The following is a 26,746-nucleotide window of genomic DNA, read 5'->3' on the forward strand; positions in this document are numbered from 1 at the left end:
TAATTTTTTTGAAGTTAGTACTTTGTAAGGCGATGATTTTTAAAATACGCAACTGCATTGTCAATGACCTCATCTCCACTGTTTAGAAAAAAAAAATTTAATGAAAGATATAACGATTCCCCAACAAAAGCCATTTTAGAAAGAGTTGTGTGTGAGAAATGCAAACATATAACAACTTCAGAAAAGCTTGAAATTAATGTCTGATATTATATTTATAACTAAAAAGTTATTAGAAATTAGTGCTAAGTATAAATTTTTTGTTAACTATATTAATATTGAACTTTCTATATAAAATGTGAAAATATATAAAGAAACTTATTCTAGAAATTAGGCATCCATTAAATGTTAAACTGTAGAAAAAAATTAAGATAATATTAATGCAAAAACATTATGCTTTTGATTCTGTTTTCAGATGACTAACTTGCATGCAGGGCAAATTCCAAATGTATGAATTAACAAAGAGATTCAAACTTTGAAAATATATAAAAATTGGGTCAGAACTAAATTTAGACAGTTGTGTTATACATCACTCATACTTGACCAGTGACATTAGGCATGTATGATTTGATTTTGCTGACTCTGTGAATACAATTCTCCAATGCAGTTCTCCATCTTCTTTTCAATATAAAGGCATTGTTTATATGTCAGTAAAAAGAGGTAACGCAAACCTGACCTGAGAAGTTAATTTTCCTTTCATATTACTAATATTGTAGATAATGTAGTTCCTTAAATTATACTGTGCCTACTTTGTGGTGTTTAGCTAAAGAAATTTTTCATTCTGTCTAGTAAGTTTGGTTTTCATCACAAATTATTTTCTTTTACTTTGTAAGACTATAAACTAATCATGTTTTCCAGATTTGTTTAGGGCGTAAGAAAAATAAAAGTTAAATATAATGCTGATTCTAACAAAGATACAGGAATTCAGAACTTGACTTTTGTAAATTAACCTTCCTCTTGGTTTCATCTTACTCTCCTGTTATTTTCTTTTATTATAGTTTGCCTTAATTCCACTTTATGTTATTTAGCTACATACATTTTTTGCTGCATCAACTCCTTTTTTAAAGTTAGCTATAAATTAAATATTAATAGATAATAAGTGGCCTTAATAATTTAGCTTTGAATACTATAGTAACCTCAACAAATGTAGGGAGCAGTAAATGGAAATTGCCTTGGTCAAAATATAAGGAATTAGTGCAAAAAAAAAAAAAAAGAAAAAATAATTCCTCCCTGACTCCTTAAAGATTTAATGTATTTAGACCCAGTTTTACATACATAAAAATTATGAAGTAAAAAGAAAATGATTTATGTTCTTTTGAATCAGATATGCAATTGGAAAAAGCCTAAGAAAAGTGGTTATAGAAAGCCTTTAGATTTCATGCACATAGAGCAATAGACCAAAAATTAGAGTTTTTGAAGGCATCCAAGTTCCAGAATTTAAATTCTGTTCTCTATTATTAATGATATGGACGAACTTTCATCACTGAATGGTTCAACCACGTATATCTTTTACTTAACTTCCTAAGTTAGTGAGTGATCAATAATATTACACAGGAAAAAAAAAGAGAACAAGACCAAAAGTGTACAAAGTATCCCTCCCCAATGATTGCTGTAAAAATACCTATTACTATGCTTTCTTAGCACAAAACACAAAGGACTTTTCACATGGAATGAGTCTACTAAAATACGTGTCACATAGCATTAAACGCCTTTGGTGGCTACTATTCTCCTTCCTCCATTGGTTTATTCTAATTTATTTTTTCTTCGTCTTTAGAGTGGTGGCTTTGCAAAGAGTAACAGAATACCAGATGGTCATTCCTGTGGTTCACTGAGTTTATATCCAAGCAGGAAGTTAGATGATTGCTTTTCAAGGTTCTTATCATGCATTGAACAGTCTATTTCACCACAGGGGATTCTGAAGCTGTCAATATATTCTTGGCTAAGCATGCGCCATCATTTTCTCTTTAAGGCATGGGCCTATATAATCATGTGAATGCTTTGTGAACGCAAAGATAATATAACTTGTCTTTCCTTCTACATATTGTGGAATGTAGATTTGTGTTAGAAATGAGTGTTTACTTAATGTTTATAAAGTTCTGTTTTAATTTGGGGAACAACATCATTAAACTATTTGTTATAGCTTCTTCAAAAATGTAAACTTTCCCTAAACAATCTGGATTTTGTATTTAGAAAATTTACTTTAAAATTCTTATTTGTCAAAACAAGTAAACAAAAAAACTCCAAGTAAACAAAAGCCTTCCCAGAAACAAAAGGCTCAAAGTTACACAAAATTTGTGTAAGCAAAGACCCAGTTGCCTCAAAAAGACACTTTTTTCTTTGATTTAAAAAATATACAGTTGACATTTTTCTAGGAATTGCACAGAAAGAGAATGAAGTTAAAATCATTCCATCGAAGAAATAAAAATCTCTAAATTTACACTATCGTAACATATAATACTGAAAAAATACAGATTGTCTATCATCAAAGAAATGGATTAGTTTAAAATAAGAATGATAGATGAAGGAATAAAAAACTTGAACAATAGAGTAAACCAACAAAAATGTTTTAGCTATTGCATACATGATGAGGGGAAAAGTAAATAATTGCTTGAATGAAAGAAAACACAATTCACAAATGCAAAATGGGGAACATAATGTGAGTCAATGTTAAATATATGGCTGACTGTTGCCATGGTGGGGTCAAGGGTGATGGCAGGATAAGAACAGGAAGCTTTGATTTTCTTCCTTGAACATAAGAAACATACACAAGGCCAACACATATTGTTTATATAAGAATATACCATTCGATCTTTTTGCCCGAAATTAGACTATACACATTTGGACAATAACCCAGATCACCTTTCAAATACAAAACTCCCATATTCAATAGATTGAGTTTCATGAGGCCTGTAGCTGTTTCATTAATCATTATACTTAGAAATGTGACTTGTGTATGGTGAGTTTTTAAAATATATGAGTTTATGGCTGGGTGCAGTGGCTCACACCTGTAATCCCAGCACTTTGGGAGGCCGAGGCAGGTGGATCACTTGAGGTCAGGAGTTCAAGGCCAGCCTGACCAATATGGTGAAACCCCGTCTCTACTAAAAATACAAAAATTCGCTTAATGTGGTGGTGCATACCTATAATGACGCTACTTGGAAGGCTAAGCCAGGAGAATTGCTTGAACCCGGGAGATGGAGGTTGCAGTGAGCTGAGATTGCACCATTGCGCTCCAGCTTGGGCGACAAGAGCAAAACTCTGTCTCAAAAGATGATAATATTAAGTAAAAAATAAAATAAAATATATGTGTTTAGTTACTGAATATACTTCAAATGTGACAACTTCCAGACATGGAATACTCAGAAATGCTATGTTAACTTTGGAAAATATATTTTCAGAAACGATGTCTAATACTTGCTGATCCAATTTTACACCTAACTTTTAGGGTAATGTGGGGCTTAAAGTTCCTTTTAATGCTGAAAAAATTAATTCTACTGCCTGTATGATCCCAGAACCTAGATACATCCATTCTCTGGTACTCTTAGTTTTTCAGTACCTCATATCTCAATGTTATTATCATATTCAAAAATATAACTTTACAAATAAATCTTAGTATGTTTGTCCTCTTTTGGTTGTGAACATGATAAAAATAAGGTAGTTATTACTAGTTGTTGAATACCATTGATTAGGTATTTTACATACATTAACTAATATAATCCTTATCTTAATACTATATAAAGTAAGACTTGCCCCTAGTACACAAGTGAGAAAATTGAGGTCTAAAAAATTAAATATATAGGTTAAGGTTTTATATCTTCTCAGTGGCAGAGATATGAAGCAAACCAAGGCTTTTATTAGTCTAGAGTCTACTCTTTCCAAAGTTCTTGACTATCTTAGTTTTTTAAATATTCTCCACTATTTCTGAACCCAGACACGTTTGTCAATAGATATTTTAAATATGGTAAACACAAACGTAGCAAGCGATAGCTATTACTTCTATATGATTTTTAAAATAATTTACTTTTATGTGTTTGGAACTAATTAGATAGTTTTGAGCACCTTTTATGTTTTAAGCATTACATAAATTTTTCAAAACTATCATTTAATCTATTTCTTTAACCTTCACAATTCTGAAATAAGTAAAAATACTCAATTTTTGACACAAGAAATAACACACTCAGGTAATACATGGCAGAAATATAAATCAACTTGTAGGTCTTCTACCCCTAAAGACAAATCATGTTGCCTTTGCTCCATCACTCTAGATACTACTAAAACAGTCTAATCAGGACATGTACGTTATTTTATAGCACAAATGTACTTTTCAAAACAAGATTAAGGTGCATGATAGGGCTATTGAGTGTTGATCTCACTGTTGATTGAATAGCCTGTATTTTCCAGGGAGTGTTGAAGCAGCAGCAAGTGACCTGTGACACTTGTAAAGTTTTCCTTGTGGATTGATATCACTGCAATTTTGTTAGCAGGCTTTGAGCTGATAAAATAATTCCATTACCAAACAATTCATGCTTAACTTGCTTGTTCTTTAAAAGACATGCAATATGTTTTCCTCATTAGCATCAAATACAACTGTTTGCATTAAGAAACTAGATCTCTATGTGAAATGACAGCTAATGAAAGCTGAATGTGCCCAAATAATATTGCTCAGATACTGGCAAGTGTGGTGGTGGAACTCAAAGTCTGTGCTAAAACATTTTCTGAAATACTATTTAAAATAATATGTTTGAAAATGAACTCAATCAAACCATCAATGCTTCAGTCCTCAAAAAGAACTTTTAATACATGGTTCATGACATTTTTATATTCAATAGTGCATTTGAGTCCTTTCTTCTTTGGCCTAAAAGAGGTTACCACTGACGCTACTCTTTCTGTGATTCAGAGAGTTACAATAACACATGGTCTTCTCTGGGAGTGGGTTTAAGAAAAAAGGAGATGACAGTTTACAATGGTTTTTAATAAAATGTTTTTAAAAACTACAGATTTTAGGCTGGGCGTGGTGGCTCACTCCTGTAATCCCAACACTTAGGGAGGCTGAGGAGGGCAGATCACAAGGTCAAGAGATCAAGACCTGGCCAACATGGTCAAACCCCGTCTCTACTAAAAATATAAAAATTAGCTGGGTGTGGTGGCACGTGCCTGTAGTCCCAGCTACTCGGGAGGCTGATGCAGGAGAATCACTTGAACCTGGGAGGCAGAGGTTGTAGTGAGCCGGGATCGTACCACTGCTCTCCAGCCTGGTGACAGAGCGAGACCCTGTCTCAAAAAAAAAAAAAAAAAAAAAAACAAACCTACAGATTTTAGCACAAAAAATGCTAAAAACAAAAAATCTTTAGAGTGAATAGAAAAAACTGGGCTTTGTTTTGATCGAGTACATAAAATCTTATAATAAAATATATTTTCATTTTGGTGAAGTACAATTTATTATTATGTTTAAGCACTATATGGGAATGAATAGAAATATGGCACCAAATTATTTTTGTGTCTTGTTTCAATATAGTACTTTTCAGTTTTCTTTAAGTTGGTTTTATCAATAACCTTATCTATTATTTATGTAGTATATTTCTGATATCACATTTCAGCATTTACTCATATGCAATTGGGACTTACTACGCATAAAATAAATGGCATTTTTGATTTCCTACTGCCTTTGTGAGGTAATTTCCAGATACGGAGCAGGGAACAAGTAAACATAATAAATATCCTTTCATTAACTAAGTCACTACTTCTTTGGAGGAATTTTGGTATATAAAATTTAAAAAATTACTAGGCTAAACCTTCCTACTTCTTTCTTCTCCAACTATTGTCTTTTATTGCTCAGCCCAATTCTATGTTTTGGTATTACATTTTGATCCAGAAAATTGTTGATCAAAGTTTTTTGGCAGGAGAATAATATAATATGGTGACAAATCAAGCTGCTGTTCTTATTTCATCAGTCATTTCTCTAACACATTGTGGAAAACAGTCTTCCAAGAATAAAACTTGGAAGATTTATTTTTCTTTGTCAAAGGCAACGGTTTCCTCATTAGCCCTTTTGCTTATATGTACTGTAAATATTTGGTTTAGGTCACTCAGCAATAATTTACCATACAACATCTACATCACTAACATCCAAGCTTCTCCAAAAACTATCTCACCTGTCAGGTCACAGTAAATTCTGTCAACATTTTATAGCATCGCATCCCCTTATTGAACAGTCCTTTCCCTGAGCCCTCATATGCATTCCAAGTTCTTTATTTTTGGTTACAAATATACTTAAATCATCAATACAACAGACCACTCTTTTAAAATTTTCTTTAGTTAATCTAAAATTCACATTTCTAATACAGCCATATGTTTCCTATGACTGCCTTCTTAAATCTTAGTATGTTAACTCTTCCATCAAAAGTATGTGTCTCTTTTACATACAATTCTATTAGTTTTTCCTGGGGTATGTGTATTATATTGCCATTCTGAATGCAAAATATAATTATGAATTTTGGAATTGTTAACATAGGAATAGCATAACCATTTCACCTCATCTGCCACTTCATCGGTGAGAACTGAGTTATCAAGGACTCTGAAGCTACATCATGTGCTCCAGGTACTCTTGGAGCGTAGGAATTAGGCTTCACTTTGTACAGAATATTGCTTAGCCCAGCAGCAGGCAGTTAGTTGACTTTTACAAATATTACCAGATGGTGTTGATAAAATTCATCCTGCCTGTGAACAAACACAAAACCTTTGCACCATACCCTCTAGGTCGATGTGGAATACATCTTTTCTTAATTAAACTACCATTGTTAGGAAGCATCAAAAGAACTCTCTAAAAGCAAAGGTTTCATCAAGGAAAGACTCTACGTAAACTCCAGGGAAAGCAATGAGTAGATCATTACAGAGTTATCAGCCCCCTGCAAAGTTATAAATTAAAGAATCAGTATGCTATCAAGTGGCAAAGAAAAGCAGAGGGAAGGCATGAACTGAGTAGTCTGCCATCTTTTCTTTGGAAATGAATGACAACTACACAGACTGCATATACACTACTCCATTCTTTAAGTTTAAATGCAAAAATTGGTTAGTGGGAGATAAATCACACCTTAGAAAGTTAGATCATGTGCTCTATGAAGTATGACTTAGACTCTACCTTTAGCCAGTGAATATTAGTAACATGTGAGAACTAATTTTGAGGCTGGAAAGGAAAATCTGTACTTTCTACATGAATTATTGTTTCATTCAAAATGTTCTTGCTCTATATAGTCTGTATTTTTAGCAATTACCTGTAAAATCTTCTCTTAAAGCATTGTCCCTAGCTGAACTTCCTTGCACTCAATGGGTGATATTAATACCTTCCTTATCAAGATTCCTAGCTTACTTTACAGATTCTGCTATTAAAGCAATCATCATACATTACTGAAATTGCTTGATTACTGTCTGCCCCACTGGACCACAGGTTCTTAAAAACAGAAAATGTGTCTTAATCAATCTTTTGATTCTCAGCACATAACATAATGCTTTGCAGAAGGAAGGCCCTTAATAAATACACACAAATGAGTAAATTTATTCATTAGTGTTACAGCTGAGGAGAAAAAAAAGTGACCTGGGTAGACTAAAGTTAATCAGGTAGTATTTTCAAAAATGGTGGGTGCCAATTTTGATAGATTTTAAAAATCATAGAAGTTAGAGTGGAAGTCAAAGGAAAAAATCTTGCTGGAACCTGGGAGTGAAGAGTAGGGAAGTAAATACTCTGGTAGTAGAGTTTAACCCTGAAACTAAAATGGCAATAGAAAAAAAAAAATAAAAGCAATAGAAGCGTTGGTTTTAGGGTTAGATTTGAATAGAAGGACATTTGATATACCATTTCAAATTTGTCTTTGTTGACTGTATATCCTTTCTTTAGAGAGGAGATAGTAACAGGTGCTAAGGAAAAGTTGGATGATAGAGCTAACATAAGTAATAAATTGGTATGTACCCAATGTTTTATGAATGCTATTACATTCAACTCTAACAGATTTATGATTTCAGTATGTCTGCCTCTCTCTTCATCCCAGTATAGCTAAAAAAAAAAATAGCTTCCAAAATCATTCAATTATTACTCAAAGTCCATAGTGAATAAGTGGCAGAATCAGTATTCAGAATAAGGCCTTTCTGATTCCAAAGGCTGTTGTCTGAATTGAGATGAAGGAACCAAACAACAAAGATTCATTTTCAGGTAGTGTTGAGAATGCTCCATTGAAATCTCTTCAAACTACTTCTTAGTTTTAAGTGTCTTACTACTTGGTTTTTAAGAATTTTAATATGTCTTTGATTCAGGGAGTTTTATACTTTTTTTTTAAAGACTGTATTTCTGCTGATTTCCATATAATATTCCATATAATATCCAATTCCTCCAATTATAAAGAAAAGTTCTTAAACAGAGACACAAATTATTTTGGCGATGTATCAAAAAGGTAACAAGCTCAGGCTTTGGAACCTGAGAGAATATTTCAGACCTGGCTTCTTTACCACAGCCCATTTGCTTTTGGGAGACATTTCTCCATTGAACGCTCATGTTTCTGCACATCTTGTGAGCACAGGTACCAATTGTCCTGCTGTTTTGTACCTGGTTATCCTTCTGTACAGAAAATAGCCGAGGAGAATATAGTGTTTTCCACCAGAGCAAAGGGTAACTCTGCTTACAGCCTTGAGAGACGGAGATAGTGCTCCCTCCAGAGGAAAGAATGGGAGTGCCTACTGCCCATTAGAGTCAGGTTTCTAAGCTCATGGTTCATCTCTTATAATACCATTTAGTATGTTGTGCAGGTTTCTCACACTCTTCACGCCATTCCATGAGAGTTAGGGCTTGGGAAACTGGCACAAATCCTGCTATTCTTGCTCCTAGTGCTGCTGTGAGTAATAAACTATCCTTTATTTCTGACTCAACAGTCTTGTGTTTTTCATCATCATCCATGAAACTGTGGCAAAGAATTTTAACTTGAAAGTAGAGTAAAATATCAGAACTCTTCATAGTTCTCGATGTTTACCAGCTGAGTAATCTAGAGCAATTATTTTTAAATATCTGAGCTTCAGTTTCCTATTATAGTGAAATTTAAAAGTGATAATGCTTATAAATTTCATAGTATATTTATAGTGCTTAAATAAATGATAGCTAATAGTAGTTATTCAATATTAGTAGCAACAGCAGCAGTAGCAGTAATGATAGCGGTAATCGTGATAGCCGTAGTAGTTGAAGCATACGCAGCAAAGGAATCTAACATTGAAATAATGCCAACATATAGCAGACATTTTTACGAAGCAGCCAGTGTAGCTTATCTTATTTAATCCTCACAAGAAACGGAACAGGTGTTTTGTGTTTTGTTTTGTTTTCATTAGTTAAATGAGGTAAATGAGACTCAAATTGTTGAACTGATTTTCCTGAGGTAACTCACATGGCAATTGACAAAGCTGGGATAAGAAGCTTGTGTCTAATTACCAGGAGGTTGTGGTGCATGCATTTGCAGTGACATGTTTGGGAGGAAGCTACAAAGTAATTTAGATGGGCAGTTGGACATTCCCACATCCCAGTCATGGAGGAATTACAGGAGCAGAAGCCCAGAGGAAACACAATGTTGGCCTCCAGAATTTTTGTTAAGAAAAATCCATCCATGTGCTTAGCTAATGTTGAACACGTTCTGTCTCCCAAGCTCTGTATTTTGAACCTTTGTCCACATTATTATATTATTGTGTTTTCCCCATGATACAAATAATCTTAATAGTATTGATAGTAAACAAATGCAGCATAATTAATTTCAAAAATTTCCATGCTGTCTTCTATCAGAAAGATTTATAGACTCAGTCAATATTTCTTAAAGCAAAACAATTTTGACAGCCTAATTAAATTTCTAAACATCATAACCTCCGTGTTTTAAATATAAATATGAAAGCATATAAATACACAATGCATGCATAACTATACATATAGAGATATATAATTTACTACCTAATTTCACAAGCAATGTGAAAGAGATACTAGTCAACACTAGAATTTAGTATTTTTCTCTCCTTTTCATGTAGTATATGAGACTATCCTTTAGGTTTTTGTTTTGTTTTGTTTTGTTTTTTGAGACAGAGTCTTGCTCTGTCACCTAGGTTGGGGTGCAGTGGCGCGATCTCAGCTCACTGCAGCCTTCACCTTCTGGGTTCAAGCAATACTCCTGCCTTAGCCTCCCGAGTAGCTGGGACTACAGGCGTCCACTACCACACATGGCCAATTTTTATATTTTTAGTAAAGACAGGGCTTCACCATATTGGCCAGGCTGGTCTCAAACTCCTGACCTCAAGTGATCCACCCACCTCAGCCTCCTAAAGTGCTGGGATTACAGGCATGAGTCACCATGCCTGGCCTCTCTATCCTTTAGATTCTGTAGAAGAAACAGGCACCAAACACATTTTTCAAATACACTGGCTGATAACAACTCTCATTTTTAAAGTGTTTTCGTTTTACCTCTACAGATAGGAACAGGAAAATCCCACGAAGCTGTATTAACTGAATTGGCTATGCAGGTGAGCTGAGGGTGGCCATCAAGGATGTATCCAGTTACACAGCTGTAGCGGATCTTGTCCCCGACATCGAATCTTGTACCATATAATACACCTTTGGGCGGAACACCAGGATTTCCACAAGAGCTACTCTGCAATTCTATTAAAAAGGAGGAAAAGGAGAGTTTACAGTTATTTCAATAAGCAGGTTATTGTTTTAGCTTTATAAAATTATATATGTAGATATGGATATTCTTATTTCTTTGGAGAAGAGTCACTGAAAGGAAATGTCTTCTATTCCAATACATGTGACAGTGAAATATGGGAAGAAAACTAAACTTTATCACAGAGGTATTATTGGTCATTCTTTATGCTAGAAAGGTTTAGGTATTATATTACTTAGTCTTCAGAGCATTACTCATATTTTTACTCATATATTAATATTTACTCAGATAAGTAAAACAGGATAATACCATTCACATGACTTTTTCAGAGTTACATTCTAATAACATAGTAATAAGCAAATTCATTTCCTTAATATTATCTTCAGTCCTTCAGCACTTAATCTTAAACCATGAAACTAGATAAAATACACATTTTTCATGGAAAACTTTATTTCATTTAAATGAGAAAAATACAGTGGAGTAGTAAATGGTCAATTTTTAAAGTTAGGGAGGGTGAGCTAGAATTCCAGCTCTATTATTTGTTAACCTTGAGTGTATATTAAGAATGATAATAATAAGTGCGAACAGTTATAACATTTTAATTAGATCAATAGGCAAAATATATGGAAAATGATATATCAGAATGTTTTACCTATCACCTTCTTATTCTATTAGTTGATGCTTAAAACTAAACAAGTATACAAACATAAGAGTTTTTTAAATAATATTCAATTCAGAAAAAAATCCAACTTTAGATTAAATGAAAAAAAATTGTTGAAAATAGCAGAACTTCAGGAATAGAAATATTAGAGATTATTTGTTCTCATATTGTTTTCTAAATTTTTATTTTGTTACTGTTATATTATCTTTATACTACAAATAATAATAAAAACACAAACAGTAATTAATGAACTAAAAGATATTCCAATTTGAGTAAAGTCAGTAGTTAACAGTATTGTGCAAACATTAATTTCTTAGTTTTGGCCATTTTACTGTAGTTACATAAGGAGTTATATTAAGGAAGACTAATTAAGACTATATGGGAACTACAGTTCTTGCAAAATAATAAGCTGAAAGTGATGTTGCAATAAAAAGTAAAATATTTTCCCGTTTTGCTTTGATATTTATTTCATTTGTGCAGTTACTGAATTCTATATAATATTACAATGCTAATTCAAATAATTACAAACCATTGTAATAATTAAAATATCAATGTCAATATTAAGCAAAAATATTAAAATACAAAATGGTTCACAATATATAGCTTGATTTTGAGAGTGTTTTTTAAAGTTACATTAATTTTTTGTCTAAACTTTTCAAAGCTAGTAAAAGAAAAATCACAGATTAATTTCCACTATGAGGTCAATTTAATCAAGAAAAATGTATTGAGCACAGGACATCCATATATTTTAGAGAAAAAATATTTACTTTGAGTTTTAAAAATGTAGTTTTAGGTTTCTTAAAGCTAGAAAAGTGAAGAAATTGGCTAATATTTACTAAATGTAAATGGTTTTAATAAATAGGCAATTTTCTTAATAATACATTCTAAATTTAATTCGTAAAATATTTAAAGTGTCAGTAGTGAAGGTTATTTCTAATTTTTTATTTTTTATTTCTCCAAGACATATGCTATATGTGAATTTTCAGTAAAACAATACAAATTTATTGTCTGTGAATTTTGAGCAACTTTTAAAGAAACACTTTGAACAGTAGTTTATTTTGAAATACTTAACTTTTTGGAAAATTATTTGATTAATAGATGAGATGTTTGCTCCAAGAGACAGTGAGGTTAATAAGTTTTGACAAAATGAATAAGAATTCAATGTCCTGAATATAGTAATAACAAAGGAGATACTTTTAATGAAACTACCACTTTTGGTCTTAGAATTAATCCACTCCTCTTCCTTCCACCCTCTAAAAAATAATTAAGGTCAGGACTTCAATTATCATAAAGTTATATGTCTAGGAGAAAAGTGGTTTCCAAATTATGTCACAGGAAGCAACTAGGTGGGGAATAAAGTGAAAGAGAATAAAGCTCTGAGTAGTTTTTGGACTCAAAATTAACTTTGATTTAAATGAACAAATAAATGTTATCCAGAATAAAGTACCTAAAGCAAAATGGAAATCATGTCAGATGAAGCAGTGAATGAATAGTAACATTGAATGGAATCTTAATAGATTACCTAATCTCCTGCCTTGTGGCTGAATTACTTCTAAAACTGATAAAAATTTAGGTTATTTCTAAATGAAACTCAAAGAAGACAATTTTAAAGCATATCTGGACTTCACTTTCAGGAAAGGCCTGCTGTTGTTTGTGCCTGTTTATCATCTTCATATAGAGAAGCATCTACCCATCATCCTCTGTTAACTGAGTAATTCATAAAGACAGTTAAGATATTTTACATTCAGGTTTAATCAATCCTGATTCTATAACTATTGCTCATGGATTACATTTTTTGTTTTCTTCCAACCCTTTAATTCAGGACTTCTCTCTATGCTATCTATGTGCATTTTCAAAGGCACAGCAAGTACAATGTGTCACTAACTGAAGTATATAACCACCATCAAAAAAGATTATGTTCTGATTGAACATTCTCCTCTTACTCTTAATGTTTTAAAACTAAGTAGTGCTGCATATTTAAACTTTTGAATTAAATTTACTTTTAACTAATAAAAAGTTTTAGAAATTGCTAAGATAGACTAGATTTTAGATAATGTTTCTGCCAGCCATCCAGAGTTTGAATTTCAGAACAGAAAACCAAACACCACATATTCTCAATTATAAGTGGGAGCTGAAAAATGAGAACACATGGACACAGAGAGGGGAACAACACTTACTGGGGCCTCTTGTGGGAGGGTGGGGGTGGATAGAGTATTAGGGAAAAGAGCTAATGCATGCTGGGCTCAATATCTAGGTGATAGGTTGTTAGATGCAGCAAACCACCATGGCACACTTTTACCTATGTAACAAACCTGCACATCCTGGACATGTACCCAAACTTAAAAAAAAAATTTTTTTTAAAAGAAAATGAATTAACCATGTTCAATAAATCAAAATATAAAATAATTATTAAATATATATTGTAAGGATTTATAGTAAGTGATGATATTGCTTAAAATATATAAAATTATTAAAAAAATACAGATTTATGTGAAGAATTTTTTTGTAATTCATCAGATGTACATGCAAGCTAGACATATTATACTTGTTATCTCAATGTGTTTTGAAGCAAGTAATTACATCTAAAAGCAGAGTTGCAAAATATAAAATAATTATTAAATATATGTCGTAAGTATAGTAAGTGATGATATTGCTTAAAATATATAAAATTATTAAGGAAAATAGAGATTTATAAATATAATGAAGAATTTTTTTGTAATTCATCAGATTTACATGCAAGCTAGACACATTATACTTGTTATCTCAATGTGTTTTTGAAGCAAATTATTACAACTGAAAGTGGAGTTGCTGAAAAGACTTCAGTTATCTTCTTTTACCAGCAGATGACAGTAATATATTGATTAAGAGGTTTAGGTGACTAACACAAAATAATTATAGAATCTGACAAGTTGTCTTCTAATGTCCCATAATACAAAGATTAAAATGGGATTGGGGTAGGGGAGGCAGTACTTTAAAACTATTTACACAATATTCTTGGTTGAGCACTTAGAGTGGGCAGGTTGGTGAACTGAGATCACTGGAAAACAAACCTGAAGAATTTGTACTCAAAATATGTCTCTGAAAATGTCAGAGACCCTTTATGTTAAGTTTACTGCTCTAGGCATAACAAATTATTTAGTCTAATTAAAATCCATCTGGTTTTGGCTGGAAATATGTATATTTTATTTATCTTCTCTTCTCACAGTATTGAGATTATCAGCAAATATGAAGACATTTTGACAACATAGACTATTCTAAAGTGTAAAAGATTTTTGATATTGCAAAATAATTCCTTGGAAAATATACAAGATAAATTTTTAAAAATCCATTTGTGTTTAAAGGGGTAGAGTTCAGTGACACTCTTCTCTATTAGTTGAAAGAAAAGATAAATTACTTGGTAAGTGACACTGACACTATTTTATTCATCAGAAGCTTTTAAGAGTTACCACTAACATTGCTCTATGATATGTACTAGTTAATACTACAACATGTCCCTTGCCTTCTGAGTTAACAATTTGAGAAAGTCAACCTTCATTGTTGAGTATCAGCTTTGATAGGCATTTGGGCATTCTTCCACTTGTATCTCACAAAACACTCGACATTATGGGTATAATTCTCCCCACTGTGTAGAAAGGAAAACTGAGACTCAGGAAGATTAAGTAACTTTCCGAAGGCCACCCACTAATAAATAGTAGACTTGTGGTTCAAACCTAGGTTTCCTAACTCAAAAGCCTTAGATAATTTCACAATTACATATTGCTATCTACAAAAGGCAGATATTCATTCCACAAGTATTTATTAAGCATCTATCATCAGCAATGCTCTGGGGATACAGTCCAGCAAAAGGTAGACATGGAGTTTATGATTTGGTGGCTACCAAAAGTAATAAATGAGTAATTTACAGAATATTAATTGTATTGCGACATGTGGCAGAAAGGATACATGTAAGTTATACTAAAGGCATATAGTGGAGAAATCTGAATTAGTACTGATTAAGAGGAGATCTGGAAAGGATTTCCTGATAAAGAAAGGCTTTAATTGTGATCTGAAATGGATAAAACGTTAGTTTTTGTTTGTCTGTTTCTAAGGGCAGTGAACAAGTATATTTGAAATAGAAAAGTATAAGAATCAAAGTACCGTAATAGTTATTAGGTTTGGCAATACAATGAAGACAGGTTTGATGGAAATAGTAGGGTAGGGTAGAAACTAGATTGGGAAAAATATTTCAAAAGGGTTGATCATAGATGGCTTCACGCAGTGATGTATATCCTTTGCATAGGCTCATAAATATGAAGGAGAACTATTTCCTCATTAAATATTTGGTTGTGGGGTGCTATCTGCTTTTTAAAAGAGTAATTAAGAGTAAATAATTAAAGTACATTCTATAAATGTACAAGTGAGCAGAGATTTTCATAAGCATGCATGATATAAAGTGTGTAAGTTTACTTATTTAATACTAATTCAATATTGAGTGGGAAAATTGTGATAAAAGGGATTATCAAAATTAATTTAAAAAAAATTAGTAGCCAAAATGATGTATGCATATTATTTTAATATGAGAATACCAATTTTATAACTGTTGATATTATTACATAAAACAATATGTTAGTCATGTATATTTTTAGCAAGCACTCAATATGTGACAAATATTATTAACTCAATAAATTGCAGTTTTATTATTATTATAATCAATTGTGTATTTGAGATATCAAAATTAGGTGTGATTATATTATGATCTTCTAGAAGTCATGTCATAAGTATCAAATTTTCATTAAATGTAATGAAGTACGTTAGATCATTCTTGGTCTTAAAAATTAATTAAAAAATAGTAATTTAGTCAAGGGTAAAATTCAATTGCTCCTCTCCAAATCATAAAGGAAATCCAAGGTCTAATCTTAACTTTAGGCAGAAAATTTGTATAAACAAATTCACAAAAAGTCCCCTATAGGTGTCATTGATTTCTTCATTCTTTTGTCTATTATTTGGTATCATATATTAAGCACCATTCCAAGCACAGTAGTTATCAACAGATATATTTTTTGAATTGCAGGCTAAAAAAATCCAGATAATTTTTAAAAAGAAAATAAGTAAGTTAAGTATGCAATTTAAATCTTGAAAGAGAGTATATATAAAGGACAATAGGAGAACAAAATTTTTGTTATGGTTTCCTTGGAGAAATAAAATAAAACTCTATCAAGAAATTTAGAAAAACAAGTGTGTGATTAATACTAATAAATATATTACAACAGCCTCATTCTTTAAAAAAAATAGCCAGTTTGTTGGGAGCACATGGATAGTTGCAAAAGGCAAAATGTTTCACAAATTATCAGGAAGAAAACCTTACCTTGAAAATTGGAATGAAAAATTTAAAAAAGGGATAACAGACATCTTGACTACAGAATTACATAATTATTCAGTCAAATAGATGAAGCATGATCCTGCTGAGATCAATTAACAATGCTTTAAAACACTGCAAAATTATATCTACTAAGGGAAGTGAAATCAAGTTGTTTGTACTTCTTAGAGAAAATTAATCTCAGGGTTTATTTCCCAGATGATTAAAAATAATTTAGGAGAGCATAACATCAAGCTGATACAAAATGTTTTGCACCTAGTACCTCTCATCCTGAAACTTCCAAACACTTAACAAACAAATCCATTTTCCATATTTTTTAGTGATACGAAACGTTCTTTATTACAAATATTGAACCATTTCATTCACACAGGACATAAAAGGCGTAGTTTGGAATTTACCTGGGGACTTCAGTTTGAGCAAACATTTTGTGAGTGTTTTGAATCACCTATGCATCTATAACATCCTCATAGTCTTTTCTTTCAGTACATGTAGCTGAATGAAATTTATTTCTATATACATTTACTTCCTCACCAGACTTTGAGGATCTTGAGAAGAGGGACTCTAATTCATCTTTGTATATCAAGAATTTAGCACACTGTGTTGTTGCCAAGCAAAAAAGAATTAAACTAATTGCATTATCTCCTTGAGTAGAAAAATTTAAAAGTTAATTGTCACACAGATCTCGTAGAATTAAATGTTTAAATACAAAATAATAGAGTGGAATCTGTAGTATAGAAGAAAGTTGTAGGAATAGCATGAATTAAACTTGTTTTAATAACCACTGGATCATATTGGCACCATGTGATTTTGTATGAGTCAAATTACATAGTTACATGATTCAATTCTGTTTCTCGGTGAAAATGCATTCACTTCTGTAGGCCATTTCCTTTCCATAAGCATAATTTCTAAGCTGGAGTCATGTCACAGACCTCACTGGGATGCTGGAGATATTGCAAACATGAGGCCATATTTGCCATTTTGGAAGTCATCCTGAAACTTCAAAAAGGTTCAGAGTTGCTAATCAAAAGGACAACTATTATATGTTATTTGTTATTATTATTATTACCATTATTTGTTTGTTATTATTTTAACTTATTGAAAGGGAACCCAAATAAATTACTGGTTGCTAGAAAAGAAATAAGAGCAAGACAGTACTGTCTTAGCTGGGCTGCCTAAGAGGAAAATAGAGTATTGGATTGATTTTAGGGAGGAACGAACACTGATTAAAATGTATTATAAGCAGTAAGAGAAAAGCCTATTGTCATTTTTTAAAAATATTTCGATAAGTCTCAGGGTAAGATGGATATATTTCCAAAGGAAGAAAATATGAAGCACTGGAAAAGTTAGTGTAAAACCAAACACATACAAATTTATGCTATGTTGGTAATATCATTCTGTTTTCATATTGTGGATATAGATAAGGTCCACTGGCACTACAGAAAAATATTTGAGCATCAGATGTAGATTTATGGTTAAATACAAGGTAGAAAATACCTTGCACCATATACAAGGACAAGCCATTAGTTATGCTGATGCGTGAATGGTAATGCCCATTCAATTGGAAATATCTGTGCCCTTTTATTGGCTAAATAAATTTTATCACCCAAAATGAATTTACAAAAACAATATTATATTTTTGTTTTGTAAACTCTATAACCACCATTGTGTTAACATAGTTGGGTGAAAGGATCATGAAATATAAAAAGTTATGATTATTAGAAGCTAACTCTGTTGTACATAACTACCAGAATATTACCAAAACCAAAGAAATACAAACACAAAAAGGAGGCATATTAGCAGCCATACTCACATTAAAGTTTCTGAACATGGAATAATGTTGCATTTAGCACAGAGTAGCATTTGATAGATTGATTCAGAATAATAGAAAAATATGAATAGACTCTCCTCTGACAGAATTGGGACAAGTATCTGTATTTAGACTTTTGGATAAAGGTAATTTAATTCTTTAAAAAGATGTGTTAAGCCGATCATGGATAATTTACTGGAATTATATATTCATCAAATATGATGACTGAGAAATGCCACTGTATTTTAGCAATTAATCCATCAACAAATAATTATTGAAGCCCGAGGCACAAAAGTCAAATGAGTATAAAATATGACACCATTTCTGTCTTGTTGAAACATAACTCAAGTTGGAAAAAGAAGACATACATGGTAACGACCTAGAAATTAAAAAATAAAACTGATTCCATAAGCTGATTTTTTTTAAAAATTTTTTAACTATTATATACATATACTAAACGAAGACTATTTTATGAAATGAGGTAAGTAAGTTTTTAGTTGGAGAGGATTCAGAAGAGTCAAATAAATCATATGAATAAGATCCATACAGAGGAATATCCAAGATGTAGTCAAGACTGTATGCAGAATAGGTTGGTTTTAATACATTGGTCTGAATAGCTTGATACATATGAGGAAACACAGAATGTAACTTCAGAAAGTAATCTTAGGGTTGCACTTTGGAAAGACTTGAAATTAGCTGTTTTAGGGTCAATGCTAAGCTGCTGCTGCTGCTGCCAAAAAAAAAAAAAAAAACTCACAACGAATTGCTTAAATAAGATAGCAGTTATTTCTCTTCATGTGACTCTCTCATTGCTCTAGACTAGGAGAGATTGGACTGTGCGCTCAGGCCATCAGGGACTCAGTTTGTTTTCCAACTTGCTACTGTATCCTCCCCTAGGGCATTGCTTTTGTCCTTTGTCTGTAAGGAGAAGCTGGGTTGCTGCAAATGTTGAATTCCAGGCTACTGGGTTGAATGAGAAGATGTTAAGGGAAAGCAACAACAACAACAGCAACAACAACAATAGCAACAACAACAACAACAACAACAAACTTCCCTGGGAGATGCACAGCAGTTTTGTTGTTGTTGTTGTTATCTTTTTTCTATCAAGGCCCACTATAGTTCCTCATGGAACAGAGACGTGGTGGAGCAGAAAATAGATGATTACAATACATAATCCCATGTGGGTAAGCAAATAAAGGGGAACAGTCCACAGTTAAAGATCATGGCCATGCATAGATCCTGTGGGACAGAGATTCTGAAGCACTTCCTGCCCTGGCAGACCCTGGTCCTGTTCTCTAGGAGGTGCTCCTTTCTCCTGCGTCCTCTGTTGTCCCCTGGCATTTTCTGCTAAATAGTCCATTCTTGTCCACATTCTCTGTGGTAAAATTTGAAGCGGGTATTGAAGAGTAAACTATCTTTGGGAGTGCTTTGAGCTTATATCCTACCTCTGCGAATGCAGGTTTGGTGCTTGAAAATTGCCTTAGGGATTGACAACCAGAGTTTTGCAGAAGACTCATATAATTTATTTGGCTAAAACCGCCCCTGAAAACTTATTAGGAATTAATTTATTTGCTTCCAGGTTTTTTTTGGTGTCAGGGAACACTCCTCCCAACCCCCAACTTGTTCAAACCATGGCTTACATTGCCTTTTCATTGGAGCTACCTTGAGGGGATCTGAAACAATAAGCTTGGACGGAAATGCAACATTCCTTACCTGATCTTTGGCCCCAAGGCTGCCTTCCATCCTTAGACTAAGAAACTTATATAAGATTCTGATAAACCTTCTTATCCCCTGCTATACAGAAGCAGTTGGTTTTTCCAACCCATAAGTCCCCAGAATTTAGACTCTATTCACTCTCTTCTTAAAAATGGCCAGTTTATGCCTGAGCTCTTCTCTGTTTTATATGTAATGTCTTACTTGTTCACATTTTGGGGGTACATGTGATATTTTGATACTATATACATACAGTGTGTAATGATCAAATCAGGGTAATGGGTTTTTGTGTGTGGAAAAGCCAAGTCAAACTGTGTTTTTCCTCTACTCCGACACCAAAACAATGGGCACAGAAAACTTCTGTGACCACAAAGCAAGCAATCAATTTTTGCAGTGGACAACAATTAGGTGTCCTCCAATTCAATTATGACATTGTCTACGTGGCGATAGTATCAGATCTCATAGGTTGAGGGCTTAATCCCCAAAACTGACCCCCCAGGCACCAAGCAAAAGTCTGGGCCTCTGGAACCTTTGCCTGACAATCTTCCAGTGGAGTTTTCACTAGGGAGACTCACAGACCTTAAGGATTCACTTGCTTATGTTTACCAGTTTATTACAGAAGATATTACACGGGATACAGATGAAGAGATGCATAAGGTGAGGCATGGAAAGGGTCACAGAGCTTTCATTCCCTCCCTGGGAGTGCCACCCTTCAGGAACCTCCAGATGTTTAGCTATCTGGAAGCACTTCATGCCCCATTCTTTTGAGGTTTTTGTGGAGGCTTTATTAAAGAGGCATGACTGATGAAACCAATAGTCATTGGTAATCAACTTAACCTTCAGACCCTCTCCCCTCCCTGAAGGCCGAAAATCTCAACCCTCTACTCCTCTCTTGGTCTTTTGGGTGGCCAGCCTCAACCTTGAAGCTTTCTAGCACCTGTCAACCATCAATCAATTTGTTAGCATCACTTTGGAGTTTCTAAGGATTTTAGGAGTTGTATGCCAAAAAAATGAGGCCAAAGATCAAACATATATTTCACAATATTGGAGTCCACCCCTGGTCTTTGAACTCAAATCCCTTACATCAAAAAGATGTACAACTCAAAAGGTATGGCCAAATCACTAGAATTCCAGTTCATCATTAATAAATAGCTTAGTCTATCATATTGTATGAATGTCTGCTAGACTGAGGCCACTCAGGTGCAGGCTTTCGTTCAATCTTGCTTCCGAAAGCAGATGAGGTCTCCACAAACCTATAGCTTCACCCTTTCAGACATCTGGTATAATTCAGCTAAGAGACAATGTCTTCTCTAGCTCTGAATCTCCTTCAACGTGTTAACTAATATTAGGTTTCTCTCAATTTATAACCCATTCATTTATTCCACAACCTTCCAGTTACTCTTTCTCCTTTTTTCCATCAATGTCCAAACTTTTTTCACCTTTGGAAAGGACGTCAGAATCATCACTGTGCTGGTCTAGATTGCAGGCAGCAATACTAGTGGGTAGCAAGTGCTTCCCCAGCAGTTCATTTCAACACCTACTTAGGGTATGGTTACATAGGTCAGAACTATAGGGCCATTTTTAACACCGGGCAATATAGGCTGCATTCACCGTTAACTCAAATTTTGCCAGACTGTAAAGGCACAACCCACCCCCATCAGGCACTTAAGAATTATGGCAGAAGGTTCTTTTTTGTGTGTTTGTTTGTTTTTTCTTTTAGAAATCATTCCTGTTTCCGCCACTTGTATTTGCAGTCCTGGTCCTAGGGCCACTTACCAAGTAGGGAAAGGAGAAAAAAAAGTTGAGGTGATGTGGGAAGAAAGAAAAGGAAAGAAGCATAATCGTATAATCATTTTACTGGCTTACTCCTCCTTTGGCAATAATCACATAGTCATACCAGTATCCTTTCCCATCCCTCTTTCTCAGATCAACCAGAAAAACTGAGGAAAATCTAGTGAGGACACTCCTTTAGTCCCACTCATGTTGAGTATTAGCACAGGTCCATGAAGCTGTGTAAGCCAGCCCTTCATGCTTTCATCTCCTCCTGTTTTAGACAACCAATGTTTTAATGTCCATTCCACTTTTCTATTAAACTTTCTCTGAGGAGGATATATCTTTGCTCATTGTTGAAAATTATGGGCTGTACAGTATGTTTCTTGGTCTGAAGAAATGAAAGTCGGATGTCCAAATCTGTATATTTTGGTGTGTGTGTGTGCGTGTATGTGTGCATGTGTGTGTGTGCATGTGTGCATGTGTGTGCGTGCGTGTATATATGTGTTGTAACAGCACTCGGGGCATTTGCATCTTTCACAGGACAAGAAAAACCCACTCCATCATCAGTGTCTATTCCTGTCAAGACCCATTGTTACCTTGCCAGGGATTCCAACATCTGTCTCACTTGCAAGCTATGTTCAGGACTTCCCACCAGGGAATCTGCCCCGTATCTGTCAGCACCCTCTGTCTCTCTTGCTGGCACACAAAACCATTCTTATTGACATTATGTGCCTGAGAAGGTATAAAAGGAGACTGATCAGATTCAGCACTCCTGTATCCACTCATTTCATGGACCCAACTGGCCCTCAGAAGAGCACCCCAGGATATTTGTTTGTCAATTCCAGTCACCTTCCACACCTGGAAAAGGGTTCTTCATGGCCATCAACATGTTCTACTTAATGTGAGCTCAAATTTCCATAGGGCTGTGCCCTATGTGGGCATCCTTCTAATAAGACAGGTTTCTATTGCCCTCCTCCCTGACCATATGGCCAGGTTATTGGCCACTACCCACAAGTCAGTAAAAACTCACAGAGGAGGTTCTACCACCATTCAATTTTTCCATCACTGATGGAAAAACAACATGTAATTCAGCCCACCAAGCTGATTTATTTTTACCTTCTTTAGTCAAAGTAGCAGCCTTTCAAACAGGATGTTGTCCATTTACCTTTGAACCACCGACTACAAACCAAGCAACCCTTTGTTGGTCAATTGAGAGCTGTTTATAGGGCACTCTCCCATTGTCAATAGAACCCAGCAGCTCCTCACACAGTTCCAGAGTCAGCCCTAGTGGAAAACAGGCTCCCTGCTTGTGAGTGTCCCCTCCTTGCCTTCTCCAGGTAGCATGACCCTGTATAAACCATTTCCATTTTATTATGGAAGTCTTCTGGGCACTGCTACACCATTAGAGTGTTCCCTGACATCACTTAGACAGCATAAGATCATTTTACATCCTTTGGTCACATGGATAGCTTTATTTAACATTCCATAGCAAGGCAGGAAATGCCCCTCAAGTGAAAAATTTCTAGTCCCAAGTCCTCGTAGTTGTTGCTGGGAGAAGTTCACGAGCTTTTGCCATGAGCCCCAGTAAACGCTCTACAGAGCGCTAGAAAATGAAGAATTTGTCCCTACCAGCACTCCAGCTTCTACTCTACACCATGTGTGTTTGGGCAATCTTACTGGTTCCCATTGGGGATTTTCAATTAATATTGGTGGAAGGGTGGATTTACACACCTTCTGTTTTACAGAACTAGGTAGGGGGATATTAGTTATATACAATACTTATTCTCATGAATATGAGATTATGTCTGTGAAGTGGGCAGGGGGCTGTTAGGAGGAACCCTTTTCGCTTTGCTGGGAGTTTTTTTCCTCCTCCTCCTCCTCCTCCTCCTCCTCCTCCTCCTCTTCCTCCTCCTCCTCCTCCTCCCCCTCCTTTTCCTTTTTCACCCAGTAAATTCCATTCCCCTCACCTTTCAATGTGTCTGCATTCCTAATCCTTCCTGGTTATGTGACAGGAATCAGTTTTAGCTGAACTAAGGAGCAGATTTCTACATCAAGGGGACTGCTACCCTGAGATCACCACTGGAGTAAAGTTTACATAGAGTCGCTGTCACCTTATCACCAACCTCTGAACAGTGAAAGGAGACTGGAAAAAAAAATCACTTAAAATTGTAATTCAAGGATCAAGGAGTTGTAACAAGAGGTGACAAATATGACCACTCTGTTTTATTCACTTAAAGCTGGAAAATATTGGAAACTTCTGTAGTTAAATTGCAACCCTGATAATGAAATCAACAGGCAGAGTCTTCAGGAAAATTGTGTGCATAAACTTCGTGTTTCATTTTTATATGAGTGTACATGTTTGATTCACATTGACAACAAGAGAGTCTCAGAAATGTGGTTGAGTTTTGCCTTTTGTTTTTCTCTAACATTTTAAAAAAGAGAGAGTGAAATGGAGATTAATAGAATTTACTCAATCACCCCACCTAATATGTAGGTAACTCCCTTTCATCCTATTTCAGTTTAAAGGTTAACTACCTTTAAACACCCCTACACAATTCTTCTGTGTCCATAAAAGGAAGTCCAATTTCTCACCTGATGATCATGATCCTACACAATCCTACCCCTTTATACTTCTTCAAAATTGCCTTATGCTTGCCTAGCCACATGCTCTATTTCTGTCAAATAGTCACTGCTTCTCAATGTTTCATGTATTCTTGCTTCACAGGTTTGCTTACACAATTTGAAATATCTTCACATTTTTTCTTTGCCTATCCAGATATTTCCATTCTTCAAGATCTAAACCAATTCCCACCTTCTCCATAAAGCCTTTCCAAACTCTTCAGTCCACGGTGATTACCTTCACACAGGAAGCAATAGTTTTTATTTTCTATTATATTTATTGACCACTTGTTCAAAAGTCTTTAGACATATCATTCTGCCTTTTATTGTTTCTTTTGAATTCTACATGTTTCTTTAATTTGTAAATTCTCTGTCTATTCAACTGACTTGTGACCATAATCAAGTCAGATATTATACTTTTAATGTGCACCTTTAAAATGCTAACTCTTCAACTCAGATATACTAAGCTCTTATTTGGTTAAAGAATTGTTTTAATTCAAAGAAAAATTGGGGAGATAGGAAAATATGAGAAATCTCAAATTATTTCAAATCTCCTTGGAAACTCAATCCCCTTGGGGGAAAAACTGAATTCTGGATTGAAGCCAAGTACAATAATCCTTATATGAGCAGTAATAGTGGGCAATTGGGAACCAAGGCCATAAGAGTTTCTTGGATGACAAGGAGTACAATAAATCTTGATTATTTTGCCCTTCAAGAATAATGCTCAACCTTTCCTCCCTACAGGGATAATTCTAAAAGTATGGGAGAAAATTAAAAACAAGTAGAAGGGCTTGTTCCAGTTGGTTTGCCTTGTTGCAGTTGACCTTATCATTAGACAATGAAATACAGTGATAAAGCTTCCATTAATAAAATCAAATAAACCTGCCTTCAAATCCTATCTCTGCCATTTACCATAAGCATATGGAAGTGAGACTATTGATACTTCAATTTCGAGTACCATCATCATTACTGAGCTTTATTTGGGTTACTTAAACAAATTAATAGGAACTCACTGATTTTAACTATGTCGTGAGTTTCTTAATATTATCACATTCTAATCTTTATTTAATGGTCACTAGTTCATACTGAAAAGGTGATCATTTCGGCATAAACTAATTTTCCACAGAAAATATGTATTTATGAACCTTGAGTTTATTGAATATGTCTGATTTCATTCCATTCAAACCACGTTACATTTAACAATGGCAAAGGTTTCCCAACGAAGTGGTTACATTGTTATTCAGTTCATTTATCTTTACTGAGATCTTAACATTTAGAATGTATTTTACCTTTTTAAGCATTATACCTACTAATCATGCTAACTAGTTTTGTTACTGGTTGTAGTTCATGATACACTACAATGAAAATTGCTTCACCAAAGCTATAAAAACCTAATTGAAACCAAGTATTGACAATTATCTCTCTGTTCAGTTGCTTGCATTAGACTCTTTCCTCATTCTATACTGTCAGACTGCCAACAATTTTTCCTGATGTGACCTATCCAACTGTATTTCAGGCTTTATTCAGTGAGCAAGCATACTTTTGATTAAAATTAATAGGAATTTTGCATGGATTGAGTAAGAACTGGAGTTATTAGGGTTGTAATGTGAATTTAAGTGAGAATTAAGTATTATTGGACTTTCTTATTTCAATTAAGTACCAAAACACTCTTAATCAAGCATATAATTAAATTTAAGAGGAAATGTATTGTGTACTAATTGCCATTGATTATTAATAATATGCTTATTTATGCATGCAAACTCTGTAACGGTATATATCTCCAAAGAGTTTCTGAATGACAATAACTGAGTTCTGCATAATAAAACTATTAATGAAATGGAATCTTGCAAGAAATGTCAGAAAGGAAAAATAGCTCATACTTCAGAACTCTTCTTCTCTAAGTTTTCCTGTTAAAAAATCAGAGCAAGTCACATGGACTCACACAGGAGAACATTAATAATTATATACTGCTTCCTTTTTGCAATCATGTTTTGTTTTCCGGGATAATATAGTTTGGAAATATTTTATTGAAACGTAAAGAATTCATGTGCTTTAAAAACATAATTAAATCTTTATTTTAGCCTTTAAAATAGTATGTATTCTTTTATTTTGCCATTATAAGCTTTTAGAAATGACTCTTCATGTGT

The 26,746-nt window shown here is 33.9% G+C and overlaps 1 protein-coding gene across 3 annotated transcripts in view; it reads right to left on the reverse strand.

The window, feature by feature from the left end:
- Window positions 1–26,746, reverse strand: part of CSMD3 (CUB and Sushi multiple domains 3) — a 1,218,611-nt gene that overhangs the window by 952,909 nt on the left and 238,956 nt on the right. For all 3 annotated transcript variants that reach the window (XM_055287089.2, XM_055287087.2, XM_055287086.2), the window contains exon 4: window positions 10,472–10,666. In XM_055287089.2, the coding sequence (XP_055143064.1) occupies window positions 10,472–10,666 (195 nt within the window). The remainder of the gene's footprint in view (window positions 1–10,471; window positions 10,667–26,746) is intronic.

This window comes from Symphalangus syndactylus, chromosome 7 (genome assembly GCF_028878055.3).
Source record: "Symphalangus syndactylus isolate Jambi chromosome 7, NHGRI_mSymSyn1-v2.1_pri, whole genome shotgun sequence".
Taxonomy (NCBI): Eukaryota; Metazoa; Chordata; class Mammalia; order Primates; family Hylobatidae; genus Symphalangus; species Symphalangus syndactylus.